We start from the raw sequence: 22,202 nt of genomic DNA, 5'->3' as shown, positions 1-22,202 counted from the left end.
GAGCCAGCATTATCTTCATCAAAATAGCAGTAGGACATATTGATTTTGATATAAAGCAGTCCGATGGTCACAAAACCTGTCTTCCAAAGGAAGTTTCCCTTGGTAATGGACAGTTCTTGTCCCTTAAGGGGGAGTCACTCCCAGTGAGGTATGACCCAGATTTGTCCAGTACTCACCCACCTTGCAAGCAGATCTGATAATCACAGCCTTTGTTTGAGACGTCCTCACACAATTTAACATGATGGTCCTGCGCTCACAAAGCTAGAAATACGAATGGCCAAATAGTCAAATCCTTTCACCCGCACAGGCTTGATCGGATGTTATTTTAGGCCAAGATATCTCAATTTTGTGGACCTTTAGGTTCTTTCCCTCGATTTACTCAGTAAGCCTTGTAAATCAGAGCAGTGTGGTGATTGGTGCACTGGTGTAAGCTGCATAAGGGAAAGCAACAAGGCATTAGGGAAAGATTATTGTTTACCGAAGTTCATTAATGGAGTTAATATTAACACTGAATAATAGGGGTCAGAGAAAACATCCCTTTCTTAGTCTACGAGATGAGGGAAGGGGGTTTGAATTAAGTCAGCTCCCATGCAGTTTGTATCTTACTCTTGACAGTTACTCCCTACTTTAGCTATTGAAAACCGGATATTCAAAATAGCTTTTGACAAGCATCTCGCTGAAAGTCCTCAAAAAGAGTTCCTCTTTACATGATCTAATTCACTGGAAAAGGACATACAAACCAAAAAAATGTATGCACGGTCTTCCAGAATGCATTTGCCAACCACCAATTCGACAGTCACTGCGGTTTGACTTGGCTGAGACCACATCAGAACCTTGGAGAAGCCCAATTCCCCAATACAAGATGCTACAAAATTACATTGCCCCCAATATAATCCCCTGAATGACAATCATCTGCCCTAGATTTGGGATAGTAGAAAGACTTTTGTAGGAGCATTCAAATACTGATGGTATTCAACTGCTTGTCTATAAAACAAAAACGGAATCATAAATTAAAATCTTTGTAAGATTAAAATCTTTTAAGGTTTTCAAGGTGCAAATGATTAGGGAAAGACAAAGAGGGGAGGGGAAGGCAGTATGAGGCTTAATTGTCAATTTCCAGATGCAATTCTTTACAATCCTTGTAACTTGAAAGCTATAAAATATTGTCTTTCAAGATTTAAGACAAGCAAGTAAAATGCACTTACCGTGACGTATATCTTTCATGTCTAAATGAAGGCTGGACATCAATATGCCAACTGCTTGGGACCTTTTAGTGTTTAGAAGCTTGGCAACCTGTCCAAATGAAAAACATTTAACCATGATATATTTTCTGTTTCTCAATATCTGAGGAGTTACCTATTTATATTACAACAAAGCTGAACTAGGATCCATTACAGTAGCATTCCCGATTGTGCCTACATATTCATGTTGTTTCTTAAAGCGGTTTATTCTAATTTTACATTTTCTGCGCTCATTTCAACAAATACGACATGTGCATGTTGGTTAATTTGAATAACATTACTGCATATCGAAAATACGCCAACGTAAGCTCATTAAATTGTTTAAGTACAGTGATGCATTTAAGAAAGTAGATGGCAGTTATGGTACCAGAAGCGCTGGCCCTCATTCAAAAATGCATGCCTCAACTTAAGGTTACTGACATGTGTTGCACATGTATTCACCCCCTTGTCTGTCTCTCTCTCTCTCTCTGACAAGCTTCCTAAGAAAAGGCACACTACGAGTACATCAGGTAATTATTCATCAAAATGCACTGTATACTGAAAGTGACATCACTGTATGTGAGGCAGAGGGAGCATTGAGAGGGAAGAGGCATGCTTTAAGGTGCTAAAAAGGGAAGTTAATAACAATAGATATGAAAAAATAAAGCATTGGAATAGGTAGAACAAGGGAGCATCTTGAATATATATTTTCTAATTTCTAGATACTTCACAACTATTTAAAAACATGGAAGTAAACCATTTATAATAAAACAGACATATTTCAAGCACATGATGATTACAATTGGAAAATTATGTGTAGACATTAAACCTAACGGGTGTGCTTGTGTAGACACATTTAAAAATATATACATTATAAAAAACGATTGAAATCATTAAAATTCGAAAAAAGCAAAGTGTAGATCTTTTTTTACATGCCTCACAAACTTGAAAAATATATAAAGTCAATCGTAAAAAAAAAACGCTATATGGTCAATATTTGTCTTTTTCATAAATAGTTTACTGCTTAAACTATTAAAATGTACCTAAAATATGTTACAGTATATTTAATCTATTTACACAATGATTTACTTGCCTTTTTAATGAGCCTACATTTCGGGTATCTTTTTTAAATACACGGTTTACATTATGCATCTCAACAAAATATTTAGCATTTTTCTACACTATATAACTACTTAACATCAACATCAATGCAACTGGTCTGGCCACATCCCAAAACTGATAGCAACGTTTCACAGATGTTTTAAAGTTAAAAAAATAAATAAATAGTCTAAACTCATTCATAAGTCATTTCTGATCAATAATGGCATCCCAGTTCTTCAAATGCATACCATTACAAATATTTACTTTTTTAACACCCCCAAATAGATGTATATTTTAGATCCAGTTGGGAGATAAAATTCAGACAGTTCTTTGGAACTGAACCGGTGAAAGGAATTCTCAGCTTTATCCACTGCTGACACTATTTATACAACAAAACATGTTAATTACATTTTGGGGCAGGTCAAACAAGCCGATTGGTGAAACATTGTCAGGCTCCTATAGTGCCTCATACATTGGGGTAATTCTATTGGATAAAACTTTTCCTGGAACAAAACCCTCAAACATCTGTTTCATGACATGATTCTGCCCTCCTTCAACAGTTCTCAATTACATCACTTAAGCTGACTAGCAGAAAATCTTAGCTATAATTGGCTGGCTCATTTCAACACACAAATAGAAAATGGCTGCAAGCTAATTCGACCCTGTGGTTGGATACAGCACAAGCCACAACATCCCACCCAGTATGCCTCCTTCGCCCTGTGCACCTGCCAGTCCTACACGTCTCTTCCTTTGCACTGTACCATCTTTAGATAAAAATAAACATTCCAGGACACCGTTGGTGAATTCATATTTCTTAGATTAAAATTCTATTTTGCTATTATTTTGCTGCAAAGGCCTGCAGTACCTAGGTACCAAGTACCCTTGAAACTTATGTGGGAATGCAGCTGGTGTCTGGCTAGAACCCTCTACCCATGACCAACATTTCCTTTGGCAACAATGAATTAGATACTGTGGGCTTCTGTGCTCCTCGACCTTCATAAATCTTATAGGTTACCAGGCCCTCTGCCCAGTCAACTCCAGTACCCTCCCCTCCCACCTCAGCACTGCCTTGCAGATCCCCTTCCCATCGGCTGTGCATCTCACCACTTGGGATCCCTCTGCCGAGCACTTAGCCAGTGGACTCCTTCCCTGGCACCCCTGCGCACTTCCCTCCCCGACTCACCAGCACTTGTCTATCCCCATTCCCTCCTCCACCCTCCCTCCATTACCTCCTGCACTTCTCACTGCACTTGCGCCTCTGAATGCCACAAGGCCTAGTGGGACCATGTTTGTATACTTTCTGTTCTTTTGCATTGTATTTACGCCCCTAGTTCCCTGCCCATTTTACTTGTGGAGCTTGGAAACAATTCTGTGGTATAAGTGCACAACAAATGCTCAATAAATAAAATAAATATATAGCATTCATAAACTCTTTATTTTTTCTAACAATTCATTTTTCTCATAGACACAATTTGCACCCATGATATTACCATTTGTAAAAGCGATGTGCTCTCTTAAATCAACTTCCCCCATAGTCCTCTTCCGTTCTACCTCCATGGTATACATTTTATAAACAAATACACCTACTCCAGCTGCTAGCTAATTTGTTAAAAGCCAACTATAAAATACAAACCTTTTCAAAACTGCACATCTGCATCCCCGCCACTTCCAAACTCGTCCTCCAAACCGGTGGCCCCACTTTTACAACCTACAACCAATCCCCCCCCATTATGCAACCTCTTTCGTGTGCCTCCCAAAATCAACATCTCACCTGAAAACATCTTGAGCACAGGATCACACGAATAAGAAAAAAAAAGAGATCAGTCGTCTTCTAATCAACTATGCCCACCTTTCTCATCTACTGGATCCACATTAACAACTAGTACCTACCCACTAAAACAGAATCCATCTCTTTCACATTATATGTCAGCGTTACTCAATATATACACTACATAAAAACGTCTACCTTAGCATGTCAACATGAGTTTGATGTGTTGTGCCGTCATGTGTCTCGGTGTGTGCATCTTCTCAAATACCCCTGCTGCGCCCTTTAGAGCAATGGGCCTGTCTACATGCCAACCTTTTCTCCTGTGTTATATTAGGATAGTTACACTGATTATTTATACTTACTTTCAAACCTGCCAAAAATACTCATTAAACCATAAACCCCATCCCCTTTGTACTGTTTTTCTACCTCAAAATAAATAGTGCTCCAGGAATGTGGAGAGCTAATCCGTAGGCACTTCTCCTCATGGAGTTATATTTACTGATTGATGCTCCATCACCCGCTGACTTTTGCTTCAGGAATGCCCACCCTCTCTCCTCGGACTGCAGTTAAGCAATCTGGCTGCCTTCCAACGTGCAGCTCATGCCTTTCCACAACAAACCTCTTATTTCAAACCACAATATAACGCACACCTTTATTATTGCAGCGCGTAAAACAAATAATGTTGTTTCTTTGTTAATTTAACATCACATGTAACAAAACCCTTCTTAACACAATATTCCACTACTATTAAAATAGCCTCATGTGTGCTTCTAAGCCCCATTCACTCCTAAAATGCTCTATCTGCCCTTCAGGTTTATCCCTGTCAAGCCCATATCTCCCACTTCATATCCACTTCAACCTCATAATGGTGAATGTCCCTCCCGCTGTCTGTGTTGCATTTAGCCCCCACATTTGCTAATCATTACATACAAAAAAGGGCTATGACATGATCCTATTAATTACCGGCTATTGGCCAGGATGGATAGCAGCTCAAAGATTTTTTCTCGATCACTGCTAGAGCTTCTGTCCGCATGGACAAGCTCAAAGTCTGCACTGTATAGCAAACATTGGCTTTAGGAAGGACCACAGTACAAGCCATGCCATTTGGGTGCTAACTATGCTTATGTCGGCTACCCTATGCGACCCAGACTCTAACCTATATATGTGTTTTGTGGACTTTAGGTCCGCGTTTGATACTGTGGATAGGGAAAGATTCTGAGACAAGCTACGTGGCTGGGGTGTGGATTCCTCGCTGCTCTATTTTATCAGGCTACTGCATGGAGACACTGTGATAAGGCTGAAGCTGTCACAGGATGGCGCACTCACGAGACCTCTGCATACAAATGTTGGTCTTAAGCATGGTTGTGTCATTGCGCCTTTGCTATACAACCTATATGTGGCAGATCTTACCTATGCTTTAGAAGCTGTACATATTTATCCATAGAGCTACGGAGAAAGAGAAAGAATACCTTGTATTACTTATGTAGATGATACTGTTATATTTGATCATACACCAATGGGCCTCCAGGATTCGCTTGATGTCCTGGTGCTGTACGCTGATCTAAACGGTCTCTGTGTACATATAGAAATAAAACAAGTCATGCTTGCATTTTTGCAACCTATGTTTGTTGGAATAGCGGACAAGTGTTTCGACTCTCCTTGGTCATTACAAGGCAATAAGGGTTTGGAAGGTTGCTTCAGTGAGCAGGTTAAGTAGGTATCCGTGACATGATGCCAAGTGTCCTAGTAGTTAGAGATCCAGAGCCACAGACAGTGGCTGTATGGGAGTCCTATATTTGATGCCGACTCTTCCCCCGTCAAATGCCTGCATCACACTCTGGGTCATGGAGAAGCCATGAGGTCAGGCAAAAACATTAATAAACTAACTCTTTATTTCAACTTCTAACAATTAATTTCTCATACACACAGTTTGCTAAGATACTACCATTTAAAAAAAAAGAGGTCTGCTCTCTTAAATCAACTTCCTCAATAGTCCTCTCATCTATGGTACATTTTATAAACAAATATACCTACTCCAGCTGCTAGCTAATTTGTTAAAAGACAACAATAAAATATAGAGGGGGGGCATTCCTGAAGGAAAAGGGAGCGGGTGAGCGAGCATACAGCAGTAAATATAACTCAGTGAGGAGACATGCCTATGGATGAGCTCTCCACATTGTTGGAGCACTATTTATTTTGAGGTAGAATAACAGTAAAAAGGGGATAGAGTTTTTGGTTTAATTAGTGTTTTTGGCGAGTTTAAAAATAAGTATAAATAATGAGTGTAAGTATCCTAAAATAACAGAAGAGAAAATGTTGGCATGTAGACAGACGCATTGCCCTAAAGTGCACAGCAGGGCTATTTGAAAAGATGCACACACCGACACGCATGACAGCACAACACTTCAAACTCATGATGACATGCTAAGGGAGAAGTTTTCATGAAGTGTATATATTGAGTAACGCTGACCTATAATGTGAAAGAGATGGATTCTGTTTTAGTGGGTAGGTACTAGTTGTTAATGTGGAACCTTTTAATAAATCAGGCATGTGTACACAGGGAAGCCCCCAGGTGCTGTCGAGGGAGATTGGGCTGGCCACATTTTCCTCCAAATGTAGAGCTGGGCTCCTTGGATCTGGAATCCAAATAAAGTAAACTCAAAGACAAGTATACCCAGGAGCGAACAAGAACTCACGAAGGAAACCAGTGCGCCCAGAGGAGCGGCCGCATACCGGTGAGTGACAGGGAAGGTTCACTCAGCCCGGGGCGCTCCAGGGGCATGATGTGGGTGACGGTTAAAGCCGAACAAGAAGGAATTCATGATAAAGGGGTTGGAGACCAGAAAATAAAACTATTGAATACCGAACAATGTCAAGCATGGAATACGTTTTGAATAATAAGGAATGGGTCAGAAGACCAAAGATGAACTGTTGAATACCGAACGAGCTGAGAAGCATTTCATAAGTTTGAATGCTGAACTGAAGGAAAGACATGAGAATATTGCATGAATGAAACAGAATTCGATGTACTGTCTGAAGTTAAAGAAACCGCACTGGAAAACAAAGTGAAAAGTGCAGAAAGCAAAAGCATATTGAAGAGTATGAAAGCAAGGTGGTAATCCGAAGAAGTACCACAAACAAAAGTATATGAGAATCACACGTTGATAAAGGCAAAAGGCCATTAAAGTGCATCAGAAGAATAAGTGAACCTGTAACACAGATGCATAAAGGAAACCTCAGGTTTTCAAGGAAGTCCTATGAGAAAGTATGAACTGCTGTAAAGGTTGCGTGACATGTGATGGGTGGACCGTGTGGTCCAACAACTGCATCTAGACCGAGAAACCCTTCCTTGGAATAACCCAAGAGAAGCCAAGAGGCTAAAGCTGGTTGGCCTAAATGTTGTTCAAGTGATGGAAAGAAAAGGTAAATTATACAAGTAGGTTTAACGTTGAAGCCTTAAGAATTGTGTTGAACTTGGGGAAGTGAACACCGAGGCCCAATTGTAGGACTGTTTTGAATTTGGGGAAGAGAGCCAAGAACAAGTCTGCAGCTGGAAGAAGCTCAGAACCTTAGTTTGAACACTGTTACTTTGGTTGCTGACATCCCTACACATTGTTCAGCTTTAGTTGTGAGGGCAAGTATAGGTTTTGGACACAGACAGACTTTTATGTTGAAATTACTGCCTCAGGCTATCCAATTTAGGTAGGGAAATCCCACCTTAGTATAGGGCAGGTTTGGCCTTACACCATCCTGACATTTGCGTTAATTAATACCATTTTGTTTGAATCGGTTGTCTGTGGCTTGCTTCATGATGCCTTCACACTTACCACCCATGCTTATTTACAAAGCACACATTCAGTTTGTGCATTGCATCTCTTTACTACAGCCGTTTCAGATGTGTTCACACAATATAGCAAAAAAAAATGTGATAAAAAAAGGAGTATGTACTTTAGCCTTTGAAGTAGCGATGGTATCAGAAATTGGTTTCTTCACCTTCTTAACGGCCGCTTTTGAAAACAAGTCTTCAAATTCCTCATATTCAAGATTCAGATTGTCTATTGCTTCCCACACAAGGGGAGCATTGGAATCTCTGGAAAAAAGAAAAAGAAAATATATAGTGAATTTTAGCATGGCCTACAAATGTAACCAGGGAAGTACTTGTACTGCACAAAACTAAAACCTTTTAGTCCAAGCGCAACTAGAGTAAATATGTTTGATTACTATCAAGCAGTCATTTCAATAACGACATTTTGAATCAAACGAATTTAACCTACAAGTCATTACCCTATTTAGTAAACGATGAAGTGGCAGAAACATTTGGCACCCTTTCTTCTTGCCTCCCACCGAACTCCCACTAATAAATGACATCTTTATATAAAAAGCTGCAGATTAATCCCAATACCAACCGCTACAAGAACTCCAGCTCCAGCATAAGATCGTTCCACAGAGAAGCAGGCTTACAGAAGGCATGCGATTGGGAGAGGGACGTGGAAGTGGAGGCCTTGTCATGGGTTCAGCTGGAAGCTGACATAGCATAGCTGTGCCCCTGTGATCTCCCACGCACTGTTCATGGTGAGGAAACGATGACAAAAAGCAGGCATAGTAGTTGTGTCCTTTGCGCTTGCTGAACAGAAAACTGTTGCAAAACATGTCTAGAGAAGACCGCTTTGGCCATAAGGATGCGCCACTCCTGGGAAAACCAAACTAAGTAGGATGCAGATATAGCAGTAAGATAAGGAGAATGGTCCGTTCTGGGTCCGTGAACTACTGGATGGTTTAGACCCGGTCACATTAGGATTGATTCATAGGAAAGACAACTTTGATTAGAGCAGAAGGAAGCAATAAGAGTGGAACAGGAAAGGTGTTATGCACAGACATTGCTAGGAAAATGTTTGAGATTGTTGTGGATGGTGAATATAAACAGGTTCTTCCGTTTAGGAGTTGAAAGGGTCCTGCTATTTATTGCCCTGATGAAGGCGGAGTATTCTCTCCAGATATACAGATCATTATTCCTTTGAAGTCTGTACCGCCGAAACGCATTGCTAACCAGAGGGGATACAAGGTCCATCACACTATACTGTGACATCTAGGACCCTTTCTTGTTTGTAACCACCAATCGAAGGACAAGGATACCTTTTCTATAAAGCTCCTTTCTTGTCAATTTGTTTTTGTTACTTTCTTTCCCCCTGATGCGTAGGCAGACCCAATCCCAATATATAAAAACAAAAATTCTATTGGGGATATAAAAATAACTAATTTATTTGTTTCATTACAACTGTACAACAATAAGGGGGATTTGTTTTCCTTATGACCAACCAGCAAAAATACAGTTTATCATTAACATAACTGTCTTTTCAATTCTATACTTTCATTTGTTCAGATTTCATTTGTTATCTAAAAGTGATGAAGAACAAATTTATGTTAATGTTTCCCATTAAGTGTTCTCATTCTGTTAATGAATCTATACCAAAAAATCTGTATGTACCATTTATATTACTGATTTTATATGTCTTTACATGTTAGACCTCACCATGTATGTTATTTTTATTTGTTTTTCTTGACATAAAAAATCTTTACTTTGCACTTTCAAGAATGTTTATGTCTCATTTGTGAAGGAATGACTTTGACTTCTAACCGCATATAATATGTACAAATGACACTAGCTATTTAGGGTTTGGACCAGAAAAATAATTCTAATTCACTTATACCTTATATGGGCCAACCTTTTGATGCACCAGGACCTTGCTTTGTTGTAGAATATAAACGTTTGGCATGTGTGTTCAGACAGCTATGTGAACAGGAGGAAGAACACCTGATAACTGAGGTATAAACATGCAGGGTAAATTTAGCGACCCTATTTCGCAAAGAAAATCTAAGATACCCTCCGGAAACGTGAAAAGTGGGTAATGGTATCCTAAACTGAGACTTCTGCAGCAAAAGTCAAACTACAAGATATATTGAACCCTGGTTAAGATGTATAAAGTAGACATTTCCAGAAACAACTGCTGGTAGTAAGCATCCCCTGCCCCGGATTCCCCCCGCCTTACGAGGAAACTCTGACATCATAATGGAACGCAATAAGGTGTTGGCAAGAGGGTTCACTGAGAATCAATATGGTCGCTAGCTACAAACTCAGATTTATTGTTAAATAGATTCTTTCATCTACATCCTCCCAATACATGCAAGGTCATCAAAAAACTGAACTGGTAATGGAAGCAGTAACTTGTGCCAAATTGATAGTTTGGAGACAACGGAAAAGGAAGGATAAGACTAGCTTAGCATTTAGCAGACCGAATGATCTTCAGAGAATGGCTGCTCTGGAACATCACTCAGCACAGTGGAATGCTACAAGACTTTGAGGAAGTTCCAAAAGCTCAATGGAGACCAATATGCTGCACACACACAGGTGAGTGTAAAGACTGGAGGGGGTGTTTCTGTAATAGTATCCACTATATGGTTGGGGTAGAGGCACAGAGGCACCCCAGCCAGGGCTCTCAAATGGCAGTAATGGATGAGCAATGAGGGCGGAGACTCAAGGGGTGGGGATTTCAGGCTGGTTCTTAGGTAAAGTGAATCCCCAAGCCACCACAAATGAATGTCTGCACAAGATATTTTATTAAATAATAGAAGGTTTACACAATGATATGATATATGATATGGTATTTGTAACGCGCCTATACACAGGTGTTTCAAGGCGCGACGAGGCAGGGAGGGGAGGGACAAGGGGAGACAGACAACGATCCTACTAGGCCAGGTGTCATTCAGATCGCGCAAGTGCAGGGGTGGGGGAGGGGGAAAAGTGCAAGGGGAGGGGGGAAGTGCAGTACAAGGTAAGTGGCGTAAAGTAATAAATAAATAGGGCCAGCTGGTGGCAAGTGCGAGGTAAGTGCAGAGCAAGTGCTGGGGAAGGGGGGGCTGTAGGGATACAGAGACAGTCCCGCAGTGCAAAGGGGTTCCAGGGCATCAGTGCAAGTGGAGAGTGGCTGGGCCCAGGACCGAGGCCGTTAAGAGTGGTCCAGTTGCAGGATCAGTGCAGTTTCAGTGAACAATTAATTAGCTGTTCAGCAGGGGAGAGGGAGAGAGAAAGCAGAAGCAAAGAGGAAGGTTTTGAGGTGCTTCCGGAACCAGAGATGGTTCTCCTCAAGTTTCAGGGAGGCAGGAAGGCTGTTCCAGAGGGAGGCCCCTGCCGCGGAGAGAGGTCTACCCCCAGGTCGATGCTTCGAGAAGCGGCTAACCCTGAGGGAATTGGAGGCGGATGAGCGAAGGGCTCGGGAAGGAAGATATTTGGGAAGAGAGAGTTGAAGGTATTTAGGACCCAGGCCCCAGAAGGCCTTGTGGACAATGCAGAGGGTTTTGAACTTTATCCTCGCAGCCACTGGGAGCCAGTGTAGAGATTTCAGTCCTGGAGAGATATGGTCCCTGGGCTTGAGGCCAAGGACAAGTCTCGCAGTTCTGTTCTGGATGAGTTGCAGAGGGCGGAGAGTGGAGGCAGGCAGGTTAAGATAGAGGCTGTTACAGTAGTCCAGCTTCGAGAGAACCAGGGCTCGGGAGACAGTGAGCTTCTGGGGGAAGGAGAGGAAGGGAAGAATACCTCTGAGGAGGTGCAGCTGGTAGTGTGACCTCTTGGCGACGTCAGAAATATGAGGAGAGAAGGAGAGTGTGGAGTCGAAGATGACCCCAAGGTTTTTTGCCTTGCCGGTAGGAGCAGGGAGGGGGCCAAGGGAGGCAGGCCAGAGAGCTGCAGGGAAGGAGGGAGTGGGAGTACCGATGAGTAGAATCTCAGTCTTACTGGCATTAAGGCAGAGGTCATTGGCGGCACACCATTCTTGGATAGCAGACAGTCAGAGATGAGGGAAGGAGAGGGGGAGGCTGAGGGTAGCCTGAAAATGAGCTGGGTATCGTCCGCATAGCACTGGAAATTAGGGCAGAGAGCGGCGATGCGGTGGGCAAGGAGTGCCAGATACTGGTTGAACAGCCAGGGAGAGAGATTAGATCCCTGGGGGACACCACAGGTGGAGAAAAAGATGTCGGAGAGGAAGGACCCCAGTTGGACCTGGGAGGGTCGATTTGTAAGGAAAGAGGTCAGCCACGCCAGAGCCTGACCAGTGATACCCAGGTTTTCCCGGAGACGGTTGAGCAGGATGGCATGGTTGACAGTGTCAAAGGCAGAGGAGAGATCGAGCAGAATGAGAACACACGGAGTGTTGGAATCGAGGTTCAAGATGTTCAGGAGAGCAGTTTCCGTGCTTCTGGCAGCTCTGAAGCCAGATTGATGGTCATGAAGACTACCAACAGATTCAGAATGGAGGTTAAGCTGGGAGATGGCCAGTTTCTCCAGGAGCTTGCCCAGGAAGGGAGTGATGGAGATAGGGCGATAGTTAGCCGGGCAGGAGGGGTCGGAGGAGGGTTTCTTGAGAAGAGGGTGCACAAGGGAGTGCTTGAGGGGGGAAGGGAAGACTCCAGAGGCGAAGGAGTGGTTGCAGAAGTCAGCCAGGGCAGGAGCCAGGGAGTCGATGTGGTCCTTGATAGTTTTGGAGGAACAGGGGTGAACCTGTTTAGACGAGACTTTCATTGATCGGACTTGTCTGGAAACCTCGTCAGCAGAGAAAGGTGGAAAGGCAGAGAAAGAGGGAGGAGGGGTGACCGCAGAAGGGCCAGAGGAAGGGCCGGGTAGGGAGGGAGGGAGGTGAAAGGAGGAGAGCGAGGACAGGATGTCCTGAGTTTTAGAGATGAAGTGAGAGGCCAGTGCAGTGCAGAGGGCCTGGGAGGGGACAGGAGAGGTAGAGACTGCATTAGGGTTGGCCAGCTCCTTGCAGATTTTAAAGAGTTCGGCGGAGTTGTTTGATGCCGCAGAGATGCGGGCTTGGATAAGGGCTCTCTTCTTGGTGAGAACGGAGAGCCGGTACTGCCTTTGGAGCAGGCGGCAGGCCAGTTTGTCAGAGGATGAACATGAAGCACGCCATTTCCTCTCTGCAACCCTGCACTTGCGTTTTAGGGTGGCGAGATCCGAGTCATACCAGGAGTTACATTTGGCTTTGGGCTTCAGGCGGATTCTCATGACGGGGGCAAGGATATCAAGAGTAACAGATATAGCAGAGTGGAGCATGGAGAGGGCTGTGTCAGGGTGGGAGTCAGCCGAAGGGGCAGGGGGGGGCGAGAAGGTAGCAGCGAAAGCCTCAACTGACACACGCTTCATGGGTCGGATGACCGAGAAGGTGGGTGGCAGTGAAGAGGGTGGCTTTGCCTGTGGGGTAGGCAGGGTGAGGTGGGAGGATAGGAGAAAGTGATCACTCCAGGAGAGAGGAGTGGAGAGAGGGACGGAGAGGGGAAGGTCAGAAGAGATCAGAGCATCACGAGTGTGCCCAGCAGAGTGAGTAGGCCCAGATGGGAGAATAGAGAGTGAGAGAGAGTCGCAGAGGTCACGAAAGAGACCAGTGGGGGGACTGGAGGCATCAAGGTGGATGTTAAAGTCGCCAAGAAAGAGGAGTTGAGTGGTTGAGGACAGGAGTGCGGAGGAGAGGTCAGCCCACTCAGAGAGGAAGGAGGAAATTTGACCAGGTGGCCGATAGATAGTAGCCACGGTAAGGGAATGGCTAGGAGAGAGAGAGAGTCGGCAGACAAGACATTCAAAAGAGGAGTAGGTCTGCGTAGGAGTGACAGTGGCAGGAATCCACTCAGGGAAGATAAGGGCAACACCCCCCCCTGCACGGTTGGGCCTGGGCATGGAGAGGATCTTGTAACCGTCAGGTAGGAGTGTGTCAAAGCAGGTGGCAGAGCTGGCTTTGAACCATGTCTCAGTGAGACAAAGGACGTCGAGGTCCAGTTCCTCAAGAAGGTGACAGATATTGGAGGAGTGCTTGATGGCAGAGCGAGTGTTTAGTGTGGCAATGTGGAGAAGGCTGCCATCCTTGAAGAACTTCCGGGGAGGGGTACAGATCAGAGGTATGCCCTGCGGAGGTATTAAATAAGGAGGTGAAGAAGGAGCACGAGAGGGGGCAGGGAGGGAGGGTAGAGGCAAGGTAGCCAAGGATAGAGGAGGGGGGACAGCAGGAGAGGAGAGGAAGTTGATGAGGTGTAGGAAGCGTCTATCGAAGAGGTGAAGGTTGGCCTGAGGGCCTTGGGCCAAGACGGTCCCATTAGCGTAGACATTAATGATGGCCTTAGAGGAGCGGAAGGGGGCCAAGAGGACATCCCAACGGGTGCCACCATTAATGGGAGAGGAGGAGAAAGGAGAGAGCACAGAGACCATATGAAGGGTCCATAGGTCAGGCGAAGGCACGAAAAAGAGGATGTCAGTGAGAGTTTCCTTAGAGCAGGCATTAGTGTAGGTGTCAGCGATAGGGAGGCCTGGGTTGGAGACCAGGATGTCCTTTTTAAACTTTTTCCTACCAGATTTAGTGAGGAGAGCAGGATAGTCAATGGAGAAGCAGTTAGAGAAGATAGGCGAGACGGAGAGCACCATGGAGTAGGAGGGAGGGAGGGGGGGGAGACAGACGAAACGAGAGCACGCAGACAGGAAGTGAGCGGCAAGCACAAGTTACCACAATTAGAGCAAACATGCAGTAATGCGTATTAGGTACCGGGCCACCTAAGTTTGAGAATCCTGCGAGGGGAGAAAAAGCACCCTAGTATACCTCAACTGTGAATACAGTGCGGCAGGCCACATGCGGATGTAACCAGGAGAAGGAGGGGTGGGCCGGGGAACGGAGAACAGGTGGAACTGGCGCCTGGCGTCCCCTGCGGACACCTGCAGACACACAGGGAGCCGCACTGTAGGAGTCGCCCTTGGCCTGGGGCCCTTAGCGGCGGGGGCTGCCGGGCAGAGGGCTGCCCAGGAGGGGGGAGGTTATAGGCAGAGGGAGAGGAGGGGGGGGGTGGGCGGGCAGGGATTGGCGGGGAGGGAGAGGAAGACCAGGAAGTGGGAGGGGGGAGCAGGAGCAGGCCAAACACCGCGCTAGGAGCGCGAGGAACAATTCAACTTTTCTTTTTTTAAAAACAAAACAAAACACTCACGGAGGCCCAGGCAGGGCTTCTCAGGCCTGCTGTTCCCCTCAGGCCACCGGCGACCGCTCTCCACGCTCAGCTGGAGAAAAGAAGCGAGCGTGGGGAACGGCCGTCGAGTAGGCCAGAGGGGAGGCAGGCACACAGCCAATCAGAGGGGGGGGGGGCAGGGAGGCGGGGAGGGAGAGGAAGACCAGGAAGTGGGAGGGGGAGCAGGAGCAGGCCAAACACCGCGCTAGGAGCGCGAGGAACAATTCAACTTTTCTTTTTTTTAAAACAAAACAAAACACTCACGGAGGCCCAGGCAGAGCGTGGGGAACGGCCGTCGAGTAGGCCAGAGGGGAGGCAGGCACACAGCCAATCAGAGGGGGGGGGGGGCGGGCAGGGAGGCGGGGAGGGAGAGGAAGACCAGGAAGTGGGAGGGGGGAGCAGGAGCAGGCCAAACACCGCGCTAGGAGCGCAAGGAACAATTCAACTTTTCTTTTTTTAAAAACCAAACACTCACGGAGGCCCAGGCAGGGCTTCTCAGGCCTGCTGTTCCCCTCAGGCCACCGGCGACCGCTCTCCACGCTCAGCTGGAGAAAAGAAGCGAGCGTGGGGAACGGCCATCGAGTAGGCCAGAGGGGAGGCAGGCACACAGCCAATCAGAGGGGGGGGGGGCGGGCAGGGAGGCGGGGAGGGAGAGGAAGACCAGGAAGTGGGAGGGGGAGCAGGAGCAGGCCAAACACCGCGATAGGAGCGCGAGGAACAATTCAACTTTTCTTTTTTTTAAAACAAATAAATAAGACTCACTTTGTACTTCGAAAACTGTACTCCAACAGTTAATACAATATATCCAGTTATGTGTGATATGTAAGGGTACAGAATTAGGAGATCAATGCAAGAGTGGCCTGTTTGTTGCTATAGACTTACTTCAAAATAAAGAAAAATGGAAAACCTTCCTATCCCTAACACTAAGAAGGATTTCCCTGCCTCATACAATAAGCTAAGGATACCGTCGGAATATCCAAACAAATAAAGGTCCATCTTTGTGTCAAAACCTATTCCTATCCCTTGCAATAATCTACAACTAAGGATAAAGTGTCTTCTGAAACGGGTCTTCCTTCCTCTGGATTTAAGCATTTGAGTTTCTTGGAAAAACAACATACCAGGAGGCATGTTTCCCTTCCCCTGGATTTCTCTTAGTGCTCCAATGTTGTACGAGGATTCCACTGTTTTCCTTCTTTTAATGTTCCACAGTTTTAGGAAATGTTGGGATTGCATCCCCCAGGTTTTCTCCTCATCTTAATATTTAATTGAAGGTTCTAGTCCTTCGCTTGCTGACCCTTCCCTTCTTCTGCCCAAAGTCCTGTGAAGTAGAGGAATGGTGCTTCTCGGACTTCCTCATGCTGGTTCATCACTTTCTTAGCATCAGCCTCTTTTTGTATTCTCCTCTTAGATGCAGTAACTCTGCAGTGTGGCAAACTTACTTTGGTTGTTTTTATGGGTGTGGATCCCAGACTCTCACTTTCTTCTTTCTCCGTTTAGTCCACCTGTTATACTACCCTGCCAGGTACTGTGACTATGCGGATTGCTCCGGAGGCCTTGATTGCCTTTATGGGCCCTAGACTTGTAGTTTCTTCCTTCTATTTCAGTCCCCCTGGTATATTAGCCTGCCAGGTACTGTCACTATGACGATTGCTCTGGAGGCCTTGATTGCTTTTGTGGGCGTGGGTCCCAGACTCTCACTTTCTTCCTTCTATATTTAGTCTGCCTGGTATACTAGTCTGCTTGGTACTGTGACTAGGAAGAGTGTTCTGGATACCTTCCCCGCCAATTATATATTCACTGTCAGTGTCCCAGACCCGTGAATCTTGCTTCTTTCCAGGTTCCCAGCTTCAACACCATTGCCTTGTGCCCGTTTTGCCTCCCCTCGCATCCGCATACCCGTCTCTGGTGTCTACAGTGGTCTTATGGCTTCTCTGATGCTTCTGGGCCACCTTGGTGCTTGTTCGCTAATCAACGTCTCCTGCTTCCTGTTCCGCACGTTTGCCATCTCCAGAGGGCATCGGAAGCTTCTTCCCCCCCTTCTTCCTGGAACAGTCCCTCCAGACCGGACCCTCCTGGTAATGGTGTGCTCCTGTTGTGGTGTCCCGGCCTGCCTTCTCTCCACTTACTCATTATCCGAACTCTTGGTTCTTACAGGGGGGGCTCGGTTACTGTGAGTTCTTCCTCAGTTTTTATACATACATAAAGTTCATATTGACTAGACCATTTTTGCAACTTCTGCACTGTACTCTTCATCGTCACAGTAGAACTGATGTTACTTCCTTCTAGATTGTTATTACTCTTCTTCCTCTCAGTTTTACAACGGGATTCAAATGGGTAGTCCCCTCTTCTTCATCTTGGTATTAGGTAGAGTGTTATAATATCCTACCTTACAGATATATGTAGAGCTTTGGGGAACTACGTTAACGTTCTCATGGTGTGAGAGTTATGAAAAGGGGGTTAGTTGGATACTGCATTCTCCATTGATCGTTATCCCTCGTCCCATAAGGGTTTCCCCTCCTCATTTGAACCTTTCACGGGGCAACACCCCCAGGGGGATTATTAGACTGGCCGCAACACCCTGGCCCTATGGGAAGGGTCCCCCCCCCTTATCGGAGAAGGGACAACATCCAAGTATTTGTCACAGGTACCCCAGTTATTCCTACTTTAAGCAGCAATGCAACAACTGGTAATTGTAATAAAATGCACTTAAATTACTAAACAATGTTTAACTTAAAAAACACAGTTTTAGAAAGGTAGGCAATTACTTCAGAACACGTCTCAGGGTAAACAAGCAACTCTGTTTATATCCCCGCCACTGGGCAACCTGCAATAAAAGGCAAGTTATACTTTGCTTTTTACATTAATGCCAAATTCTTATGTTCACTCATTGTTAGTTTTTCTCTTTACCAGTGCCACTATACCAAAGTACATGGGAAACAACAGGGGAGCCACGGTCAAAATTACTCTGAGACCCTTAGATGGACCCTGAGGGAGGAAGCCCCTCTCCCTTGTCACATTTTCTTGGGTGTCTTGGAACTCGAAGTGGTGGAGTCCATCAGCTTTACTCAACAATGCCCTATGAGGATGACTCCCCCCTAAAAGAAGTCGCCAGGTTGTTGCTGTCAAGCAGGAGAAGTGAACCAAGCAGTTTCAGAAAGGCAACAGTGAAGATCTGTCGTGGTGGTCTCTTGGTCACTTTGCTACGCTTGCTGTGATTGTCTCACAAAGCTGGAATTCACTGTGGAACTCAACGAGGCTTGGAAGCGGAGGATGAGTTCTTTGGTTTTCGTCTGTGACCTTCAGTGACAATGGGTGCAGTAACAAAAGTAGCTGTTGGGTTTTTGTAATGTATGGTTGGCCGCCGTTCAGTTCTTCACTGCTGCAGCAGCATAACAGATGACAGGTTGGCTTCTGGCAAATTGGACTCGAGTACTGGACTTCTCTGCAGGCCACCACCAAGCTTGGACCCTCAGGACTCATTCTTTGGTTTGGAATGGCAGGAAACCCACCGGCGGGAACTTCTCGGCAGGTGGAGACACAGGACATCCCCAATGGAAAAGTGGACAGATGCCGTGTCTGCAGTGCCACTTGAAGATTTATTTTGGTTGGTTGGAACTTTGCAAGCTCCGGGTGTCGAGCAGCACTATGCCAGGATACACCCTCATCTGCGTGATACACTTGTGCAGTAGCACCTAGAGCGTACCAAGTACTGGGCGGGATTAGAACAATAACTGATTTCAGGCCCAAATAACTGGACAGACTCCAAGAATATGACATAATACTACTTCATTATCAGTTCAATAAAGTAGGGAAATCTGGCAAGCATAACAAATCACAGCTCACACACTGTTGAATACATTTCAATTACACAAAGGCTTTATACCTCAATATTCGTCAGCAACGATGTCATCCTATGTGGCAAATAGTAAAACCTTATCAGCTGGAGGGATAGGTCAAGGGAACATATATACCTATAGCTTATTTAGGTATATATCTATAGCTTATTTAGGTTTTAGTAACATCATTGGCTGCCCCTTATCAAGTAGGCATGCCTGGAACACCCCCCAACCATGTATGATGCAGATAATAGCAGAATAATAGTAGTGGATTGACTTCTGCAACAATGTATAGTCCATCACCACATAGGCCATCCTGATTGATTGGCACCCTCTTTCAACCTTGGACATTCGGCTTGTTAGCAGCACGTAAGCAAAATGAAACCCAGGTGCAGGGAAAAACATTAGACAGCTGCCCGCTTGGCCAAGTAGCCTACCATCTCTGATCAGTTAGGCTCGAAGCCAAGGCCTCCTCTTTGTACTTGACCTTGTTGACGGTTCTCTTCCTCAAAGGGAGTGAAGGTACATTGCTATCTTGGTCTGAAGCGTTATGAATAGGCCTTATTTCTGGTCTTGCACCACGTGTGTGGATATGATTTTTCCATTCTGTCCTCTTATTTCGTGCTATTTGATTCAATTATACTGGGTGCTATCACTCTCCTTGCCTCTGGAGACGTGGTTGCTCAATCTTTCATATGCTGACTGCATCTTTGATTATTGAATACTTGCCACTCTCACTTGCTTACTCCTTTGCTTAATCTAAGAGAAATATGTCCCATGTACATGGCTTATCCTCTTCGACTCCTTTCGTGCCTTGTAGTTGCTTCTTGCTGTGGCATCCTTGATCCTGAGCCAAACAAATATTCTTTGTTCTTGCATGAGTTTGTATTTTAGTACTCGTCAGCTCTGCAACCTTGGTTTCTCTCCTTCAGGCATTTCGCTTAATACTATACAGAGTCGACGTCCATTTTGTCATAATGGCTGCTTTACCCATGTTATATTTTCTACTTTTATCAAACTTCAATATTTATAATCTACCTTGCGTTTCTGCATATATGCATCTACAGCAATTCTTCTTACTTATCTTCTCAGATAAATATGATTTCTTCATATCCACATGTTCATTTGCTTTGTTACTTCAGTCATTTTCATTTAAGTATTTGTATATCGTTTCAGTGCGTCTTTGTCCTTTCTCTTCATGACGTCACTTTATACTTGTCAGACTTTACTTATAGTTCTTCTATGACCCATGGTGTCGGCATACTTCCTTCTTCCACATCAGTTTGAGGGTACATTCGGTACGTTTGTCTGAGCGCATAACATCTTTCATATCTTCGATGCAGTATTGGGATGATACCAGTTATCATGCACAGAGTTTTCTTGCTGCTCTTCCAATATGACAGAGTGGGCTCCATGAGTGATGTGTACATCTGCTTCTCTACATGCTGCAGTCTGGCTTTAGAATGGTCCCAAACAGCCTCCAGACCTGAAATAATGCTGGTGGACTTTTCGGACACAAGATATCTGAACACTCTTCTTCTGGGCCCACAGAGATCCTGCTACCAGACAGCAGGCACTCAGGACTGGCTACCAGGATACTTCAGATGAAGAACAGCAGTTGCACAATGTCCCCTTGTAGCTACGGGAAAAGGCTGCCTGTACAGGTCCTCTCTTGATCAGCTCTTGAATCAGCACAGCAGCCTTTGGATTCGATGAAGAGTTGCAGCAGCAGACTTCTTCCTCAAGATGGATTCAGGATACACCAAGCTTCTGACGCAGAGGTAAGAGGGGGTGTTCTGATGCACACAAACCCCCCAATTCACTCACACTGAACCAATCACACACTAGTTCATTCACCATGCAGCACCCCATCAGGCTGAAAGGCATTCAGGCCATTCACCCGAAACCAGACACCCAAAACAGTGGCTGTGTATTAGGGACAACTCCCAGCCTTTCAGAGCACACACTGCATTCACTCCAGTTTCAGACAGGGCTTCCTAAGGAAGACCACAGGCTTTGTGACACCCAAACAAAACCAGACACCCACAACACAGAATATGGTTTCATTCCTCTCTCCATTCAGTCAGGTCCCACGCCTCGGGTTTACCCAAAAGAAGCAGTGTCTGGGAAGGTTCCTACCTGTATAGCAGGGGCAGCCCCAGAACTATATATGATCCTTCCTCCCCACATTCAGTCAGTGGCAAGGGGACAGATCCAGGGCTTCTCAGGAATTTCAGAAACAGGATGTAAAGGCAGGAAGCCATGAGGTTTTCAGTGCCCATATTGCCTTTGTTCAGGAATCCATCGATTCCTATGGCAGGGTCTGGGTGTCCCAAAATGCGGGAGACCCAGAGCTCTGGCTAAATTAGCATGCATCTGCCACCAGTCCATAGCCCCTTCGGTGGGAATGCACACTAGGGGGACCAAGGTGTACCCTTACCCAGGGGTGCCAGAAGTTACCCAATGGATGATTCTCACCAAGAAAATAAAGATGAAGAGCTACACTGCCAGAAGTCCAGACTGGACGCCTGTGGCAGAAAACATATCAAAATACACAAGTAGTGAGCATTTCCAGCATCTGATTTGCTCCCCCAGACTGAGGTTGGGGTGGACTACGAGATAGTCAACCTCATCCAGATGGGCAACATACCTTCTGGTAAGGCCATCTGTATTATCATGACTCTTCCCTGGTCTATGCTCAATAGTGAAGTCTAGCCCTTTAAGGCTAATGGACCACCATAGCAGTTTGGGTGTTCACCCTTCATCTGTATAATCCACCTTAAGGTTTTATGGTCAGTTTGGATCTTACAGGCTGACCCAGTAAGATTGTCTACTGATGAAGATTATGGGATGCTCTTGCCCTTTGTCGCCCGACTGGCACAAAAAATCTCCAATTCCTGTGTTGCTGTCATCAATTTGTACAATAAAGTGTATACTGAAGTCAGGGGCACATAACAGAGGTGCCCTAAACAGACTTTCCTTCAGGCCATCAAAAGCCCTCTGAGTCTTCAGTCCAACAAATCTTCCTATGCTGCTTGGGTGATGTCACAGTTGTCAGATGCACAGATATGGTGCCATAGTCTGTCATGAGGTTTATGTAGTACTCAGTGAGGCCCAATAAAGCTCTCACCTGGGTTTGAGTAGTGGGGGTCTCCCAGTCACGTACAGCTTGTACCCTGCTAGGGAGAGGTTGGATTCAGCACCCTCCTACCTCATGACCAAGCTAAGCGACCATCCCCTGGGCTA

At 45.3% G+C, this 22,202-nt stretch overlaps 1 protein-coding gene across 3 annotated transcripts in view; it reads right to left on the bottom strand.

Annotated features, from left to right (window-relative positions):
* The window catches only part of LOC138468510 (formin-2-like), a 609,148-nt gene that overhangs the window by 527,629 nt on the left and 59,317 nt on the right, over positions 1-22,202 (bottom strand). For 2 of the 3 annotated variants that reach the window (XM_069609015.1, XM_069609013.1), the window contains exons 2-3: positions 8,038-8,179; positions 1,206-1,293 (exon numbers count right to left, since the gene is read on the bottom strand). In XM_069609015.1, coding sequence (XP_069465116.1) covers positions 1,206-1,293; positions 8,038-8,179 — 230 coding nt within the window. The remainder of the gene's footprint in view (positions 1-1,205; positions 1,294-8,037; positions 8,180-22,202) is intronic. The other variant, XM_069609014.1, reaches the window with a different exon arrangement.

This window comes from Ambystoma mexicanum, chromosome 4q (genome assembly GCF_040938575.1).
Source record: "Ambystoma mexicanum isolate Mex_15411 chromosome 4q, UKY_AmexF1_1, whole genome shotgun sequence".
Lineage (NCBI taxonomy): Eukaryota > Metazoa > Chordata > Amphibia > Caudata > Ambystomatidae > Ambystoma > Ambystoma mexicanum.
Note: the sequence above shows the minus strand (reverse complement) of the source record. Positions and strands in the feature narration are given on the sequence as shown.